At 41.2% G+C, this 17,212-nt stretch overlaps 1 protein-coding gene across 1 annotated transcript in view; it reads right to left on the bottom strand.

Moving 5' to 3' along the window:
• Positions 1-15,060, bottom strand: part of LOC123971157 (tetraspanin-1) — a 20,738-nt gene extending 5,678 nt beyond the window's left edge. Inside the window, exons 1-4 of the mRNA XM_046049818.1 lie at positions 15,004-15,060; positions 9,500-9,706; positions 6,846-6,920; positions 1,937-2,035 (exon numbers count right to left, since the gene is read on the bottom strand). Of these exons, the coding sequence (XP_045905774.1) occupies positions 1,937-2,035; positions 6,846-6,920; positions 9,500-9,706; positions 15,004-15,060 (438 nt within the window). The remainder of the gene's footprint in view (positions 1-1,936; positions 2,036-6,845; positions 6,921-9,499; positions 9,707-15,003) is intronic.
• Between the last annotated feature and the right edge of the window lie 2,152 nt (positions 15,061-17,212).

The raw sequence follows: 17,212 nt of genomic DNA, 5'->3' as shown, positions 1-17,212 counted from the left end.
CGGACAAAAGCAGAGAGATATGCACAGTGTTGAGATCCTGTTATTACCTTTTATTTGATTTTAATTCATAAACGTTATCTTTGTATTTTAGCCACAGACGGCTTGTCAAACTCATATTCAGTACAGTGAAGGACAGCAGAACAGTGAACAGAGTTCATTTAATTAGTCAGCTAAACCTGTATGTTCGAAGGTGACAGGATTTTTACAGGAGGTGGTTTGAGAAGAGGATGCTAGTCCCCTTGTTAGCAAAATTACCAAAATGAATCTCCCTTGTTTACCTGCCACCTCCATCTTCACTCCTCCAATTACCCTTGAAGCAGAGAAAGTGCAGGGGGGTTGTTTAGTAGAATATGTTGGTTATGTTTAATCAAAAATATGATTGACTATGATAGATTATGCAGCAGGTTTCAAGATGCAGCAAGTGGAGTTTCATGAAGAGAAACTGAAAACATGATCAGCAGGAATCTTAAAGGTTCAGTGTGTAATATTTCTGAGGGATATAAGATCCACAACTGTGTTTTTAGTGGTGTATAAACACCTTACATAATGAATCGTTTTTTTTTACCTTAGAATGAGAAAAATGGACAAATGGCTCCACACAATGTTGATCTTTCCGGCAGTGTATATGCTCGGCACTATGTTGAATGCGTATGAAGAAAAACTAGAGGAAATAATAATAATATACAGACTCTTGAGTCGTCATCGTCGTCGTTTGGTTTATTAGAAGTAAGAAGAGAAGTGAAATATAGACAAATGGAGGAGCACACATATTAGCACAAGCCAAAGGAGCATGAATCTTCGTCGTCAAAAAAGCGAAAACATGATGCAGCCAGACGAAGTTGGGACGGATGTAGACTGATGCAGCAGAAATCAAGGATATATTCGTATTTTCCCAGATGGAAGGCATGGTAAATGCCCATTAAAAATGTTGTACTGTTTTACCACAAGCTAAAATGATGGCTGTCAGTACTACTTTGTGTTTCTGTTGTATTTTATAATCTGTCTTTTTTAATTTTTAAAATGTATTTTTAAAAATGTTTGTATAGTTCCTGTTGTATTTCTAAAAATTAAAAAAAAGACATTTTGGTAAGATTTGAAGATTTCTTATCTAATTGCCTTGATCCTCACCTGACAATGCATTTGTAAACGTCATGTATTATGTGGTTTATAATGGACTGTGGTGCAGAAACAGAGAGCTTACTTTTTCCTGTTATCTGTCAGTGGTCATACTTGATGCACTAGATGTGATAGTTTTTAGGATGTTCTTCATTACTTTGGTATGTTGGTCCAGACGAGCCAATAATTTCTTAATGTATCTATTGAAAGAACTGGCTACTCTCTGCTGTCTCAAGCGTGAATTATACTTCTGCGTCAAATAGACGCCGTAGCCTGACGTGAACCTCCTCAAAAATTTAACTCCAGGTCGGGGCGATTCGGACTATAACAACTGTGATTTGTTGGCTGGTTAGCCCCGCAAAGTCTCAGAGCTGACAGGAAGTAACTCTATCAGAATGTGATCCATTTGGTCGATAACATTTGAAAAGTCTGTAAGAGCCGCACGTATATAATTGTACCCCCATTCAAGTTAGCTGAGGGCTAAACCGGAAGTTAGCCTGCTCAGCTCAACACAGTGAACGCTGTAGTGCTACCGCCAACTAGTGTTTGGCGGTGTAATTGCAGAACGACGCAAACATCGACGCCCAAGTAGCTATCCTAGTCGCTTGGAAAGGAGGGGGTAGCGGTGAGTGAGCAACTAGATGCAATTCACAATCCTCACCACTAGATGTCACTAAAACCTACACATTTAACCTCAAAGTATTCATATGCAGTTCGGAGTTAAAAACTATGGCATATAAAACCAGTACATTCCTTTAAGCTCTAAACATGCACATGTTGAAAACAAACTGCAGAGTGCAGGACTTCAGAGATACTGTACCTCTGTCATGGTGGTGTTCCAGATTGTAGTGATCACAGGGTCTCTGCCGTAATCTGTCTGTAAAGCAGGGGTCGCCCAATCTCTGAGGATCTCCTCAGCCTGAGGAAAACAAACATATACACACACATCTTAGTACCATAATGACATGTATTCCCTAGCCTTTATCCTTAAAGTGAACCCAATTCTAGCTTTAGCCCCAAAATCCTCTTAAACACATTTGATGTAATAAGGACATATATATTTTCCAGTCCTGAGTATCGAAAAATGTCAAAATTTTCCAGAATAAATCCTCACTTTCTAAGACATCCACACATTCCAAAACAGTCCTCGTTTGCCTAAAATGTTCATATTGTACATAAATGTCCCATTTCTGAAATGGTCCTGACTATTGAAAAATGTCCATCTTGGAAATTTACTTACTTTTGCAAGAATGTCCTGACTTTCCAAACAGGTTCTCACCTGTTCAAAATCAGTCCACAAAACTGAAAAATGTTTTTACGTTCTGAAAATGTCTCCATTAATCCATCAAAGGTAACAGCACCTGCACTTTACGCTGTCTCTTTTAGGGTCAAGTATGTAGATGAGAGGCCTATACATGCAAATACACTCTCACACTGTAGGTTATAGACTGTATATAAAGATGGACATTATGACAGCTCCCCAAAAGTGAAGCCTAAACAATCTCACTCGCCCCCCAGTGCGCCCTCATTTTCTGTCTGTACCACTACCACTTTTACTGTTTTTCTATTTCTGTGTGGATATAGTGTTGGCTGCTTCTCTGGGACCTTAGAGGGACCTTGATACTGCTGCTCCAACCTTACTCGTATCAGGGATATTGCTTCATTTTTATTTATTTATTTTTTTACAATGGGAGGAAGTGGAGACGTGTCATCCATCTTTGTATAGCCTGCAGTCTGTGATGTGGATGGATATAAAAGCACATCACATCACTGCAGAGCTTTTACCGTTAAAGTCCCTACAGACTCACACACATACACACATTTACATTTACTCATTTGGCTTTTATCCAAAGCGATTTACATTTGAGGAACAACATACAAGCATCAACAGACCAATTACAGATCTACAACTGACAATACATACTAGTAAGAGCAGCAATAAATACTAGCAAGAGCTCATAGTACATATCACATCAGTGGGGTGTTAACCTAGGGGAGGAAGTAAGAGTTAACAAAAAGTGCAATCAAAACAAAAAAGTGCAATCACACTAAGTAAACACACTGTGGAAGCCCCTGAAAATAAAATACTGCAACTGATTTCACAGGCAGGGATGGTAATTCTCCGGGAGTCACCTATTCATCAGAAATTAAATAAATCTTCTCTCACACAAAGCACTTGGGAAATAAACATCCGCGGCCTGGCACCTGGGAAAAATGAAAATAAATCAACAATTGACCGAGCCATTCTTCTTCATTTTTATGGCCGTAAACAGGGGCTATTTACATATATATTGATGCTCATGATGGCTTTGGACACATTTTGCCTGCTACTTGTGTGTATCCTAAGTGCAGCAAAGGCCAGTTTGGTTTCAGGCAGGAGGAGAGTCCTTTGTTGTGAAAGAATTCCTTCACAAACACACTGGTTAACCTGCTCTCACGTGCCTCCCTCCTCCCTTCCTCAGTGTGTTTTTCTTCCATTTTGATTAATAATCCTGTCGCGTACAGTCACACAAAGAGCCATTTGATAAAGAGGGGAGAGTGTGTGGTTTAATGTATGTGCATGTGGCCACGTGCAATCAAGTGTCAATCAGGTTTGTGTGCGATTATTATTATTTTTTTTTTCTTCTGTGTGTGCATGGATGTGTGTGCACAGTGAAGGGGGCAGGCGTACATGATGCCCGAGGGGATGCTGGGATACATGCCACAATTAAAAGTGCCCCCCAAGAAGCTGGGAGAAGGGCTGAGATCAGAGAGGGTTATTACCGGCCGGCTAATTCATCACTGTCAGTCGGCCGTGTGCCTCTCCACATCCCGTTAAGCACACTGATATGCCCCCCCCCCCCCCACAGGGCAGGCAGGACAAAGCCTATAGTAACACACAGCACAGAGACGAGGGAGGCGATAACACATCTAGCAATACAGTAGAGTGAACACCTTCTAAACACACGCTAAAAATCTTCAGCTTCATGTGTCGTCGATCGATTGCTTCACAGTGTTTTTGAAATAATTATCGATATCCTTTACTGAGAGTGACTCACTAACTGCTAATTGGCTATTGTTCTTAACAGGAAAAGCAATAAATGAAAACCATATTACATTCAGCTGAGCGTTGCTTTGCTTATAATAAAAAGCAATGCTTGGTAACATCAGCCGTAAGGTACATTTCATTTATTTCATTTTAAAATAATAGTTTGGGCCCCTCATTTCCTTTTCTTGAATCAAAGTCACAGAGCTACGCATGGGTTGAAAAATAACTTTAAAATAGACTGCTGTTCTGAAGGGATTTGCATAAAACTCCCCTAACCATCTCAATAAAAACTTCCATCTCCTGCACAATTTAAAAGATTTATAACCTGTTTCCCAAATTGCAACTAATCTATATTTGGTGCTGAGTAAGTAGTGAACAATTGATTTATCAGCAGTTTTCACTGAAACAGCTGCTGCTGAAACATTGAGGCATCTGAGTGATTTTTGTTTTGTTTTGGACTATAAAACCAAAATAATTAGCTGAAAGATGCTAAAATGCTCCATAGCAGTGAGAGGAACTACAGAGTTAATGGTGATGCATGACCTCTTTACACACACAGTCATTTTTTCCATTGGTAGGTAGGTAGGTACGTTATTCATCCCTGAAGGGAAGTTGCAGCTGCAGCGATTTACATTAAATAAAATTACAGGGAGGGAGCTGATGGTCCTATAGGCTTATACCCGTTCAACTCGTTAGCTCTGTCTAGCTTCCCTCAATGTTAATATAAAGAAATTGATTTGGTGCAGCTTTAAAGCAGAAGTAATTGGAGTTAATCATCTTATATTATAAATTCGGGCTAATCTTTCGTCTTACTGATGAGATATGAAAGCAAACATCTGTACAGGAAAACGTTGTGAGAGAACGTTGCTTCACTGTACGCAGAGGTCAGTGTGATTCATTAAATCCCACATCCGATCTATTTCATTCATCCACTGTGAAGTCCATATCAACCCCGGTAATAAATCTCCACCCCGGTCACTTCTGAATCACTTGGCGGAGAAAGAACAACCATGACTACTGACGGCCTCTCATAATGCCTGCTGAAATTGCTCATTAAATCTCAGTTATTCGGTCCACCTGAAGGTTATTGGCTCTCTGGTCAGATGAGCTGCAGGGGCCGGTGGCCAAAAGGCAGATTTATGCTGCAGATAAGTAGAACAGAATAGATCAACGCTTAATATATAGTCTCATTTCATTGCCTCTTACTTATTGACACAGGCAGCCATATATATATATATATAATGTGCACATTAGATGTATATTGCCCATATTCATTTATCTGGTGCTATTGTGTTTGCTGTGTCTTATCAAAGGCAGGAGATGGACAGCCGCTCTCACACACTCATATCCGTGATGGAATTGACAATGTCCTTTGTGTTTGTAATGAACACATGATGCTAAAGCTAACAAACACCTTAAATTGACTCTAAACCATATCTCTGATCTGCTTAAGGAAGACAAATGTATGAGTTATGTTTTTCAGTTCATAGAGCTTTCTACAATAGCTCACACCCCTCTCTCTCTCTCTCTGTGTGTTTCTACAGCAGCGTGCTGGCTGTTGTCAATTTACCTCTCGCCAGATGCCGTTTACATCGTCCACCTTGGTTAGCTCAGCTTTTGTAAATGACAGGCGAGAGATGAGGCAGATTTATCTCAACAAGATGCCAGAGCAGCAGCAGCAGCGCTCTCAGCTCAGCCTCCAAGGACACGTGCACACACATGCAGAAAAACATGCACACACTCGCTTAGCTTCTTTGTGTGAGAGCATGCACAGACTGGACAGGATACAAATACAGTTGAAAAAGGAAACAGAGACAGGGAGAAGTTAAAGGCAGACCTGCACACTGCAAATAAAAGATTCACTTATCATTTCTGTGTCGAGTGGGGTCCTAAAACCTTACTTTCTTAAAACATGAAATAATCTGGCAGTGAGGGAAATTACTGTATAAGTTTTTAGATAGGAGTGTTACCAGAAAAATCAGGCTGAACACTGAATTGATGCTCCCACAGTCTGAGATTGTTAGCAGTGTGAAGCTGCTTCTCATTTGTCTGTGGTTTGCCAACAATGCCAGCACAGACAAATGAAATTCCACTCTCCGTTCATCAGCTCCTCTCTGCAGATGGATGTTTGTTAGACTACCTGTCTTGGTCCAGGGATACATCTTCTGAATGCATTAAAGAAAGCTCCACTTTGTGTTTTCTTTATTAAGATCCCAGTCTTCACTAACCTCCTTTTACATTTCATCATTTGGAAGCCTTTTAATTATTATATATGGCACTAAATAGAAATGGAGCATGTGTGTGTGTGAAAGGGGGACATATATGTAAATAGGCTGTTTTGCATATAAAATGCTTTACCCTCAATATTCCAGAATAATAAATTGCTCAAAGTTAGAGACAGCGTGCACGGCCCCGGGCTCTGCCAGAGTCATTAAGTAGCCGAATGTAGTGAGGCGGACATAAAGCCAGTAATTCAATGATGGCCACGGCTGTAATGGAGAATTTACATGGAGATAAAATACAGAGAGTGGACGATGAGGTGAGAGGGTGACAGAGAGAGACTGAGAGGGATGAGACGAATCAAGAGACAAAGGAAAGGGAGTAAAGAGGAGTGGAGGAAGAGAAAAGGGGATGGGAGAAGGGAGGGGAGGGTGTGATGAGGCAGTGAATGAAAAGAAAGAGGTGAAGTGGGGGAACTTACAAATGAAGAGTAGGCCAGGACCACGACTCCAGCTGCCACTTCAGAAATGAATATGACGAGGATGATGGAGAAGGACTGCAGGGAGGGAGGGAGGGAAGGAGAGGAGACAAGGAGACTGTAGGATCGCTGTAAAGTTAATGTTGATGAAGGAATTGAACATGTTAATGACACTAAACAACTGATCTGATGACCTGGTTAATTAACAATAACAAAACTACATGTTAGTTTTGGACCTAGACGAGAATAAAATTAGGTAAACCACAATCAAAGCTTTTTATATCTTCTATCTATCTTCCATTATTGTTTTATAATGTCATTATAAGCTGCACGATTCCCTTTTGTCACCATTTGCTCTGATGAAGACTTCAAAACCGAAGACTGGCTTTTTTTTATTAAATACTGCTTTGGACCTAAGAGTATGGATCCTCTCTCAAAACCCCAAATCCCAAATCTCATAAAATAATAAAATAAAATAAAGCTCATTATGAGGTTTGTAAGCACACAAACACATCTGAATATCCAGGGTCCTCTTAAACGGCTATTGTTGTAAGTAACAATCACAGACTGTCGATAAAGCTTGGCTGATTACACAGAGGGACAATAAGGAGGCGCAGAGCCTGAATGATCCCTTCCATCAGCTCGTCCATTAAAGCCGTTTCTCACGTGGGCCAGACATGCGTTGCGTTCTGCGCTGTCAGTCGCAGGATCTGCTGCACCGTCATCATTCAACTCAATGGGAGATGTGGACATGATGAGGGCTCTACGGTGGGAAATGTGCTGCCTGTGCTCCTCATTAGACTCACTGCAGTGGACTAAGAGGTAGTTAGCCCCGTCGTCACTGAGAATAATAATGTACATTATACTGTATGGGCGTTGGTGGTGTTGCTGATGTGGATATAAGCCGTGCTGTGTAAATGCAACGATGGGTGAGGTACTGAATGTGGAGCAACTGGATGTTAAAGCACCTCATGAACCCGTACATGATCATATTGTTGTTTTACATCACATTGTCAGTCGCTGAATTTTTTTTAATGGCAGTGAGACACAGTGAGTGAGTAGATGGCTAAAACGTCTCGTTATTGGCTTTACGACATGACGAAACATTTTTTTCTATTGCTTTTACCATCTTGAGTCTTACTTGGAGACACCTTGAGAAATTAACCATGTTAAAGTGCATGCAGCACAAACGACCATTTAAAGAAACCGCAGACACAGAACAACATTATCATCTCACTTGATCTGTGTTTGTGTCCACCTGATGAATGTAAATCCAGTGTTTACCCTACTTATAGCTCTGGTTTGGTCTCCACCAACTCCTGAAAAAATACCTGGCTCTCTAGCTACTAGATGTTACATTTTCTTCTCCAATTAGTTGTTACTTTGTCCGCTGTTTGGTGCTGAGCAAGTAGTGTGCAGTGGGTTTATCAGAGCTTGTTTGATGAGAACAGCTGCCTGCTGCTGCTGGAGGCTGAACCAGACAGGAAATGTGGCGCAAAAGCAGAACTGGGGGTGCTAATAGAAGCTAGCACATTGGTGAAGGAACCCTCAACCTGTCTCTGCACTAGGAGTGTGCATCTTCACTGGTCTCACGATTTGATTTGATTATGATTATCAGGTCAACGATTTGATTCGATATCACAATGCATCACCTCAAGGGTGGGAATTTCTAGGCACCTCATTACGATTATGAGGCTACGATGCGATTGTAAAACAAATAGGAGATAAAATAGGAGATTAAAGCAAAGTATTTGTAACAATCCAAAGATGTATGTAGTAAGGAAATGCAGCGATTTAATGCTACTTCATATAAATGTAGCTAACATTGCATAGCATTATTACATTATCACAGACCTCTGCTGCTGCTATTTATATTTCTGATGCTGCTGTTATTAGTATAGAGTCAGATACATGTTGGACTACTCAGCTCCAGCCAAATCACGTTCACTCCACCTTAATATATCTGTTCCTTTTTTTGTCTCATCTAGTGTGCATCTTGTGTTGAGCACCATGGGCCTTGAGAAACGGCATTTTGCTCATTTGTGTACTCAATATGTGGATGAATGACAACAAACAAACTTGAACTAGCAGCCAAAGAATGTCCTGCTCAGCTTCCAGACCGCAGTCCAGTCAGAAGAGAGATCTGCCTTCACTTTTCCAGCAGTTGGAAAACAGCAGACAGACTTTAATTACCGGACACACTGTACATTTACTGCCAGACTGAAACGTAGCGCTCATATTTTCCTCTGCTCCGCTCGCTTTCGCCGCCTCTCACTTAGCTGCCCTTTGAAGAATGAGCAGAGGACGCTAGCTAAGTGCTACCGTGCTGCACAGTGTGCGGGTGAAAGTCATTAACGTTAGTTGCACATTGATTTTATTGATCATATGAAAGTGCCTGTCTGTGCCGAAAAGGGAGAACCACACGTCTCCGTTGTGGCACGCCACAGACGGTCCGGCTGCACTTCTGCATTTCCGAGTTCCGCATTTTTCGTTCTGTCAGCATTACGTTATCAGTTAACCTCTAAATAATCAATTAGTGACATTTGTGAATCGATTCAGAATCGTCCGCATTGGCGATGCATCTAAAAAACAATTATTTTCCACACCCCTACTCTGCACTATTGTTCACACATTCCAAACCACATTTTTACACCTACCGTCAGCAGCAGACACTTGCTCTCCTTATGGGCTGCACAACAGCCCGTGAGCCCCAGCAGCACCAGCAAGGCCCCAATGGCGATGAAGAAAAAGCCCACATTGATGACCTGCAGGCCTTGGCTGGAGAACGGCCTCAGCAGCCGGAGAAAGGAGCCCCCGTCGACGCTGACCCAGATCCCCATGACCAGCAGGGTCAGGCCGCCCAGCTGCAGGAGGATCCGGGGAAAACATGATCAGCCTGCATTCTATGTAAGTGCCTTATAGACGGCACACAAATCCCTGTCGTTTATGAAAGTGGGACACTGACCCATTTTCTAGACAATTTAATCCAAAGGAAAATGACAATCATTTGATTGTCATTCAGGTGGGGTCAACAACTCTTGAGGCGTTAATGTTTTGGAAATGAGAGGGAATCTTACATCACTAACCCTCTTACTCTTAGTGACACCATGCTACCTCAATATGATCAACTCCATTCAGAGAGGAGGGTTCCTTTTGTGAGACAGAGGTTCTGCCTCAAGCTTACCATTACGCATTGAGGCCAAGCAAACACTTGGCCTCTCTTTGCCTTTCTGTGTGAGACGACTGCCCTTTTTCATGCCTTTATCCCCACTCATGTCACACAAGCATAATGGAGGAAATCTATTTAGTGATCATCTTGAGCCAGTGGATAAAGCCAGCCTTGGGGTGTACAGAAGTAGGCTATGGGATTTTTGTTTGGGCAATCATGGGTTAAGATGTTTACTGTCTTCTAAAGACACAGGAATTTCTAACTGAATTTGACTGAAAAGTTTAAACTGGGAACAAGGACTAGAGACTCCATATATAACCAGTATTTCCACTCATAGACACTGAATGTTTTGGTCTTCACAGTAAGAAAAGAGCGCATGTAGCAACTGTCTAAATACAGAGAATGACACACTGGACGACAAGTAGATTATGGTTAGAGTCACATCCCTGCATCTTGAGAAAACACGAATTCTTGAAACCAGAAATGGGCATACATGAAAATCAGTTAGCAAATGTACGATTCAGTTTTGAAAATGCTAAACTTGAAGGAGATGGGTTTTTTTTTAACCTTTGTTAATTCATGGAGCTTCACTAAGAGCAGCCTCTCATTTTGCAGTACAACCACAGCCTGAGCAGCTGGGGTTATGGGCCTTGCTCAAGGGCACCTAATGTGGTGGTAGATGAGGGAGGGCAAGCTCACTATACTATATTATACTATATTATCACTATAATATATAATTTCTAGGCTCACACAAAGGGGTAAGGATGAATGAAAACATAGAACCCCTGATCAGTCCACTGACATTTCCAATAAAGTTTAAACCTCAGTCAAGAATACAGTTATCCACAGCGTGTAAAATGTAGCTCCAATAATATTAAAACAAGCTTACTACAGTTAATTTACTACAGATATTTTTACAGCAGCTGTGTTGGACATGGAATCAGGAAAGTCCAGACAGCCTAACAAAAAAACAGAAAATCATCAGATTGTCCAGCCGCCAGATTGTTGATTGTTGGTGCAACAATCGTGTTCGCCCCCTCGAATTGAACATCAGATTCGCCCAGTTTCTTAAATTATTCTGAGATTAGTTAATTCATAATGTTTTCAGTATTGGTGGTCCTAGTAAAATAATCTTAAGGAAACTGACGGGATGGATCAGAAGACAAACAATTTCAGTCCTTCATCAGCACACGCTATTTATTTCCTTACTGTCAACATCAGCTGATCCGGACTAGAACAAATGTGGTCATGATCACCCAAATCATAACTATAAACGGCCTAATAATTGGATCTCCAAGCCTTAAGTTTTGCGCAGGAGGCAAAAGTAAACAAGCGTTGTGAGCTGCAAGGCTTGTTTTGGGTCCCATCCAAGTTACATATGCAGACTGACGGACTCGGAAACATGAGACGTGGGATGTGGTGTTGAGTTGTGTAAGGCTTTGTTCAGACTGCCAGCCCAAATCCATTTTTGGCATATCCAGATTGTATCCAGATTGATTTTAGAAAGTTTAATAGTACCATCATTCACCAAAGGCTTCTGAAGCCCTTTTTATAGGAGATCACGTTTCCACTCGTGTACTTTATCGTTCAACTAGTCTGAAGCTACTGTCGGTGAAACTCTACACTTAATGCAGATGTTTTAGATTTGCCATGCAAGAAAGGCGAGTCGAGTTTCATTCACAGCTGTTTTATTGAATGATTTAGTGCTGTGGATATGTACTTTATGTCATTCTGAATGAATTATGATCACAGTTAAAATATGATATGATAAAATATTTAAAGATTAGGAATAATGTTTATTTAAAAAATAGAAAAATCTCTAATATAACCCTTTTTCAAATAAAGGCCCCATTACAGTTAAGGTGAATGGAGGCCACAATTTGAGAATTTAAAGTAATTCAACCTTCTTGGTGATTTCTGACCATTTACAGTAAAAAGGCGAGCAGTCATTCATAGAAATCTATTGACCTAAAACCCATAAAACCTGCTTATAACAAACAACATCAGAACTGTTTGACATGTTTCACATTACAGTCTGAAAATCACCTGATCTCAGTGTCATTATCTCTCCTCTCTCTCTGCCTGCCTGCCTCTCCCCCCTCATCTCTCCACCTCTGACCTTTTCTTCCTCTTCTTGTCCACCCTTTTATCCTCCTCCACCCATGTATTTCACCCTGCCCTCCTCGCCCTGATTTCTTCCTTCCTCCCCTTCCTCCTCCTCCTCCTCCTCTGAAGAAGAAGAAACCACGTCTGAAACCTGATATTGTCTGTCAGGCTCCATCAGATTCGTTGCAGTCAGAGGGCCCCCTTTGCTCCACGTATCCTACCAGACGCTAACGTCTCCCATGTGGGAATCATCTCCCCCTCTATTCTTTCTGCCTCTCTCCCACCTTTCAGTCTTTTCTTGTCCCTTGAACATGTTCAGTACCATCATTGCACCACTGGCTAAATGTGACATGACAAGCATATTCCCCCTCCAACTCCCAAGTGTGCCACCATCATCCCTCACCAGGTATAATTATAGCTGGCATGCTGTCTTATTTTTTTTAAGTGGCTTATCTCTTTGATTGTGTGCCATGTGCAGGTGGATGTCAGTTGAACATCCAGATGGCAAAAGGACTGGAAGTAAATCAGATTTTAGAAAAAAGAAGAAACAGCGTCCCATCCACAGAGATGGGGAAATATAGTCCAGTAGGGTTAGATGAGAGGGAATGACTAACATGCTGCAGAATAGCAGGCCACGGCCTCCAGAGTGGGGAGAGAGGAAGATATAGAGGCAGCAAAAAAGAGAAAGAGTCCGTCCTACCCCAATTGAAATGGAATTGGTTCTCTTTGAAAGGACTGAAATGAGAAAGATGTCAGAACAGAGTATAAAACCTTCATAGGTCTATATTACCGGGAGCAGAAAATCTGATTAAGTCCTGACACTTGACCATTGATCTGCTCACACAGAACAAACATGGAGACACTTCTAATAAGCTTTAGATCAATTCCAAGGTAACGGCAGGCCGAAGCCTCGCAACAGGAGCTAAAATCACACAAACTTATATATCACTGTTTTATATTACTGCTCAGTCTCTAATGGATTTAGCTATGTTTTACTTTCAAACTTTCAAAATAAGTTATTGATGGATTTGAGAACCAGGGCACTGTACTCTTTGGCTCGATGTTGATCTCAGTTCTTGATAATAGTAACAGTGCGTCTTTGAAATTATCACAGCTTCCTCAACTTTTTCAGTTAAAATCTGCATGACATCTCTTTGGGCTTTGTCTTCAGTGTTGAAGTCAAAACACAACTACACTACCTTGTTAATAAGCGACAAAACAGAGATGTTGTTAAGTCATGTCCCGTAAATGTAGCAAAACAATAAGCAAGTTCTGGCTGTATTGCTAGAAGTTATGTGCACCAAAAATCTTTAAAAGAGGCACAGGAAATTGGAACACAATCGTGGCCAGCGAAAAAGAGGCATACAGTGCTGATTTAGTTGTTTTTTAACAGTAGTATTTCTCTAGCTCATCACTGATTGGTTGGTTTGTAGAAGTGCGTCGTAGCAGCATTGTGATTGGTCCAAACTTCTCTGAGCACTGAGTCGTCCATCTGTCGGTGGACGTGTGTCTCACAGTAACGCAGTTTCAACATGACTCCTTGTCGTCTACCTAGAGAAGCCTGAAGTCAGAGGTCATTAGAGAGCATTGAGCTCACCTGGTCAGACTTTAAACCTCTTGCAGTGAGCCAGTCTCTTTCTCTCCCCTGGCGTCCACACTTTTGATTTATTCTCCTTTAGTTCATTTTATTATTTTTGTTAAGTAAATTAATCATATTTGTAAATGACAACACACATGTGGATGAGGACGCCTATGTTTCCATCCTTTGTCTGGGTTGTTGTGACCCAGTGAACTAAATTAAATTATCTGGTATTATGGTAAATTTAGTTTCACCGTCGAATAGCTTGGTTGGAGGCTAGGTGTTAGCTCCTGCTAAGCTGACTGGTTAGGGTTTATTTCAATAGGAAATTGTACAACGATAACATAAAGACATATGAACCTATTATTTATCTCTAGGTTTGGGTTTGGAAACCAAGTTTTAAATCCAAAATACTTTTATAAAGACTGCACTGTATTATTAAAACTGTACAATTTTCTCTCTTATAGCACCGCAGTTAGCAGCTACAAGTGACGTGCGTTGGTACAGTCTATACAGTGAAGGGAAAGATTCAAGTTTTGAAATATTCTTACGTACATTGACTCCCTCCTCCCCACCCCTATAGACAACAGGGGTTATTGCCTTAAAAGATAAACTCAGATCTCCACCAGAGAAGACGCCGCTGATGAAGAGGAGACGATAAAGTTGAAACAACAAACTTGAAATGCAGCTCCAGTGTTATGAGCTGAGGAAAACCATTTTATCATTCTGCTCTGCTGGCTAACATTTCAAAGGCACATCGTAATCAGTGTGCTGCTGTGACTTTTAGAGCTGCCGCACCAGATTTATCAAGCAGCGGCACTCAGGCAGAAATGGGAAATGTGAGGAAAATGATGACTTGTGCTGGGAGCTTCATCTGTGACAGGGGGAGCCCAGGTGGGCTCGACTCGGCAGGCAAATTCAGCTTACCCATGCCAGGGTTTCTCTCCATTTCACAAACCACATTAGTTATCAACATTAAGCCAAAGATGTAGGTGGCAAAATTAGAGCCTTTTGAAGGTAATGAGATGAAAATTGCTATGGTGGGGAGAACGTGAAGGAGAAAGTTGAGCATCATTGAGGTCTTCTGGCTCAGTGGTCTGACATGTTTATGTAACGTCTCTATTTGCATTTAAGGCGACATGAAATTATTTTCTATGCATTGTGTTGAAAGCTATTGTTTGTTTTTTTTACTTCACACATGTAAAGATTTCACATAATCAATGACCCCCCCCCCACACACACACACTTCCACTTCCACAACCTTCTCCTCATATATAAGCATGCAGTCAAAGCAGAAACATACTCACAAAGATAAGCAAGTTGAACAAGACCATCATCAATTTGACGAATGTGAAGCAGCCCATTTTAATCTGTAATAACAGGAGAAGATAAATTATAGCGTTTATTCTTTCATCAGCCGAGACCTCTCTCTCACACACACACACACACACAGGGCTACAAAGTCTACATGGCCAATCTTCACATGCATGCCGTGCTATTACATCCCAGTGAAATTACTGTGAAAATTACATGCTGACAATGTGTCTTAATGATATCACACAGCTGCGTGAAACAGTAAAGATATCTGTTAAAAGGAGATCTATAGGAGAGGGAAAGCCATATTAGAAAGGAATATTTAAAGTGTTTTCATGTAGCAGAGACATTAAGGCACAGAAAATAAAAATCTTACCCTTTAATTTCTTTATATCCAAAGTAAAGCAGATTGGAACCAGTTTCAGAGTCTGTGTCGCGGGTTTCTGCAAGCAAAACTTCTTCAGCTCAGGTGTTTTCAGGTGATCCGATGTCTCTATCTAAAGATATCCTTACAGTGATTATGTCTGCGCAGGTAAAAGCCTGCGGCAGAGATCAGAAATCTGATGAGTGCTTTTCCTCAGGCTTGCTGGTGGAGTGAACAGAGGATTGGGTGTAGTCCTGGAGGATACAGGTGACAGGTGAATGCTGTTCAGGGACGGAGGCTTGGGTGGCAGCTCTGACACCTGCTGGTGCACAGATTCACAGAACAGGGTCGTCTTTTCTGGGATTGAGATTTGGAAAGTAGGACATCTACGGTGTGTCTGCTGTAGACCTGTCAAACTCTAAAAAGACAAAATAACCTCACAACCTGACAGAGAAGAGTGACATGAGCAGTGAAGGGTAGAGGCAGACGTAATACTGCATGTTGCACAATATTGGTAAGCTGTAGCCTCTAAGGATGCTCTGTCAAATTTATCATTTCTTACAACTGTCATATTGTATTTAACTGGAGCAGTAAGATACGAAGGACTTAGGCTTTGTATAGCTGGCTTGTATTCCGCTAACACATCATTGTTTGAAGCCCATATCCTAAATATTCCAATAATTTTGTATTTAATTAATGTAGTTATATACTTTTGGCCACTAGGTTTTTTGTTAGCTGTAGCTTTCATTAGGTTGTTTTTATGTTAGCAGACAGTTGCACTGATACACATTCAGCACACAGACCGCTTTATCGTTCCAAGTGATTGAAGATTGTGGGTCAGAATAGCCAGAAATGCATGCTAGCTTACATTCTGCAAAATGCAACTGGATGCAGTAGGACATCCTGGTATTTTTGGCATATTATGTATTGGGACATACAATAATAACATGCTGTAAAGTAAGAATACTTTCAAAAATGGACATGTTAATAGATTTATGAATTAACAAAATGCAAAGTGAATGAACAGACAAAATTAAACATTTTCTTGATGGCCCCGCTTGCTGATACGTGCTCAGTTCAGTTTTATTTATATAGCGCCTAATCACAACAGCAGTTATCTCACAGCGCTTTTCATAAAAGAGCAGGTCTAGAACGTACTCTGTGATGTTTTTTTACAGAAGCCCAACAGTTCCCACCAAGAGCAGCACTAGGAGACAGAGGCAAGGAAAAACTAGAGAGGAACAGAGAGAAAGAGAGAGAGGGGAATGGAAGGAGAGAGAGAGGGAGGCAGCCTACACAATATCCACACAGAGGTACAGAAAGTAAAGGTGATGTTGCTATAGACTAAATGAAAAATGGTACAGATATTTATAGTAGTGTTAAAGATAACAATCGTAATGTTAATGATTATAATAACAATAATAACAATAAGACTAGTAACAATAGTTGCAGCAGAGGGTGCCGAGCAGGAACACGGGGGCAGCAGGTGACCCGCAACCACAGATCCAGACTCCACAGCTCCAGAGCCAGAAAACCTGCAGGAAGTGATAGGAGAGAGGAGAGGGACGAGAAAGCACAAGACTACCAGAAAGGGGAGAAGTTGTGTTAGTAACATGCAATAATGGGATGAGTTAGCATACAGAGGGAGAGAAAGTAGAGGAGAGAGGAGCTCAGTGCATCATGGGAAATCCCCCGGCAGTCTAGGCCTATAGCAGCATAACTAAGGGATGGTTCAGGACTCACCTGAGCCAGCCCTAACTATAGGCTTTATCAAAGAGGAAAGTCTTAAGCCTACTCTTAAATGTGGAGATGGTGTCTGCCTCCTGAACCCAAACTGG

The sequence above is a fragment of the Micropterus dolomieu genome, linkage group LG05, assembly GCF_021292245.1.
Source record: "Micropterus dolomieu isolate WLL.071019.BEF.003 ecotype Adirondacks linkage group LG05, ASM2129224v1, whole genome shotgun sequence".
In the NCBI taxonomy this organism is placed as follows: domain Eukaryota; kingdom Metazoa; phylum Chordata; class Actinopteri; order Centrarchiformes; family Centrarchidae; genus Micropterus; species Micropterus dolomieu.
The sequence above is the reverse complement of the archived record's forward strand: the minus strand, read 5'-3'. Positions and strand labels throughout refer to the sequence as shown.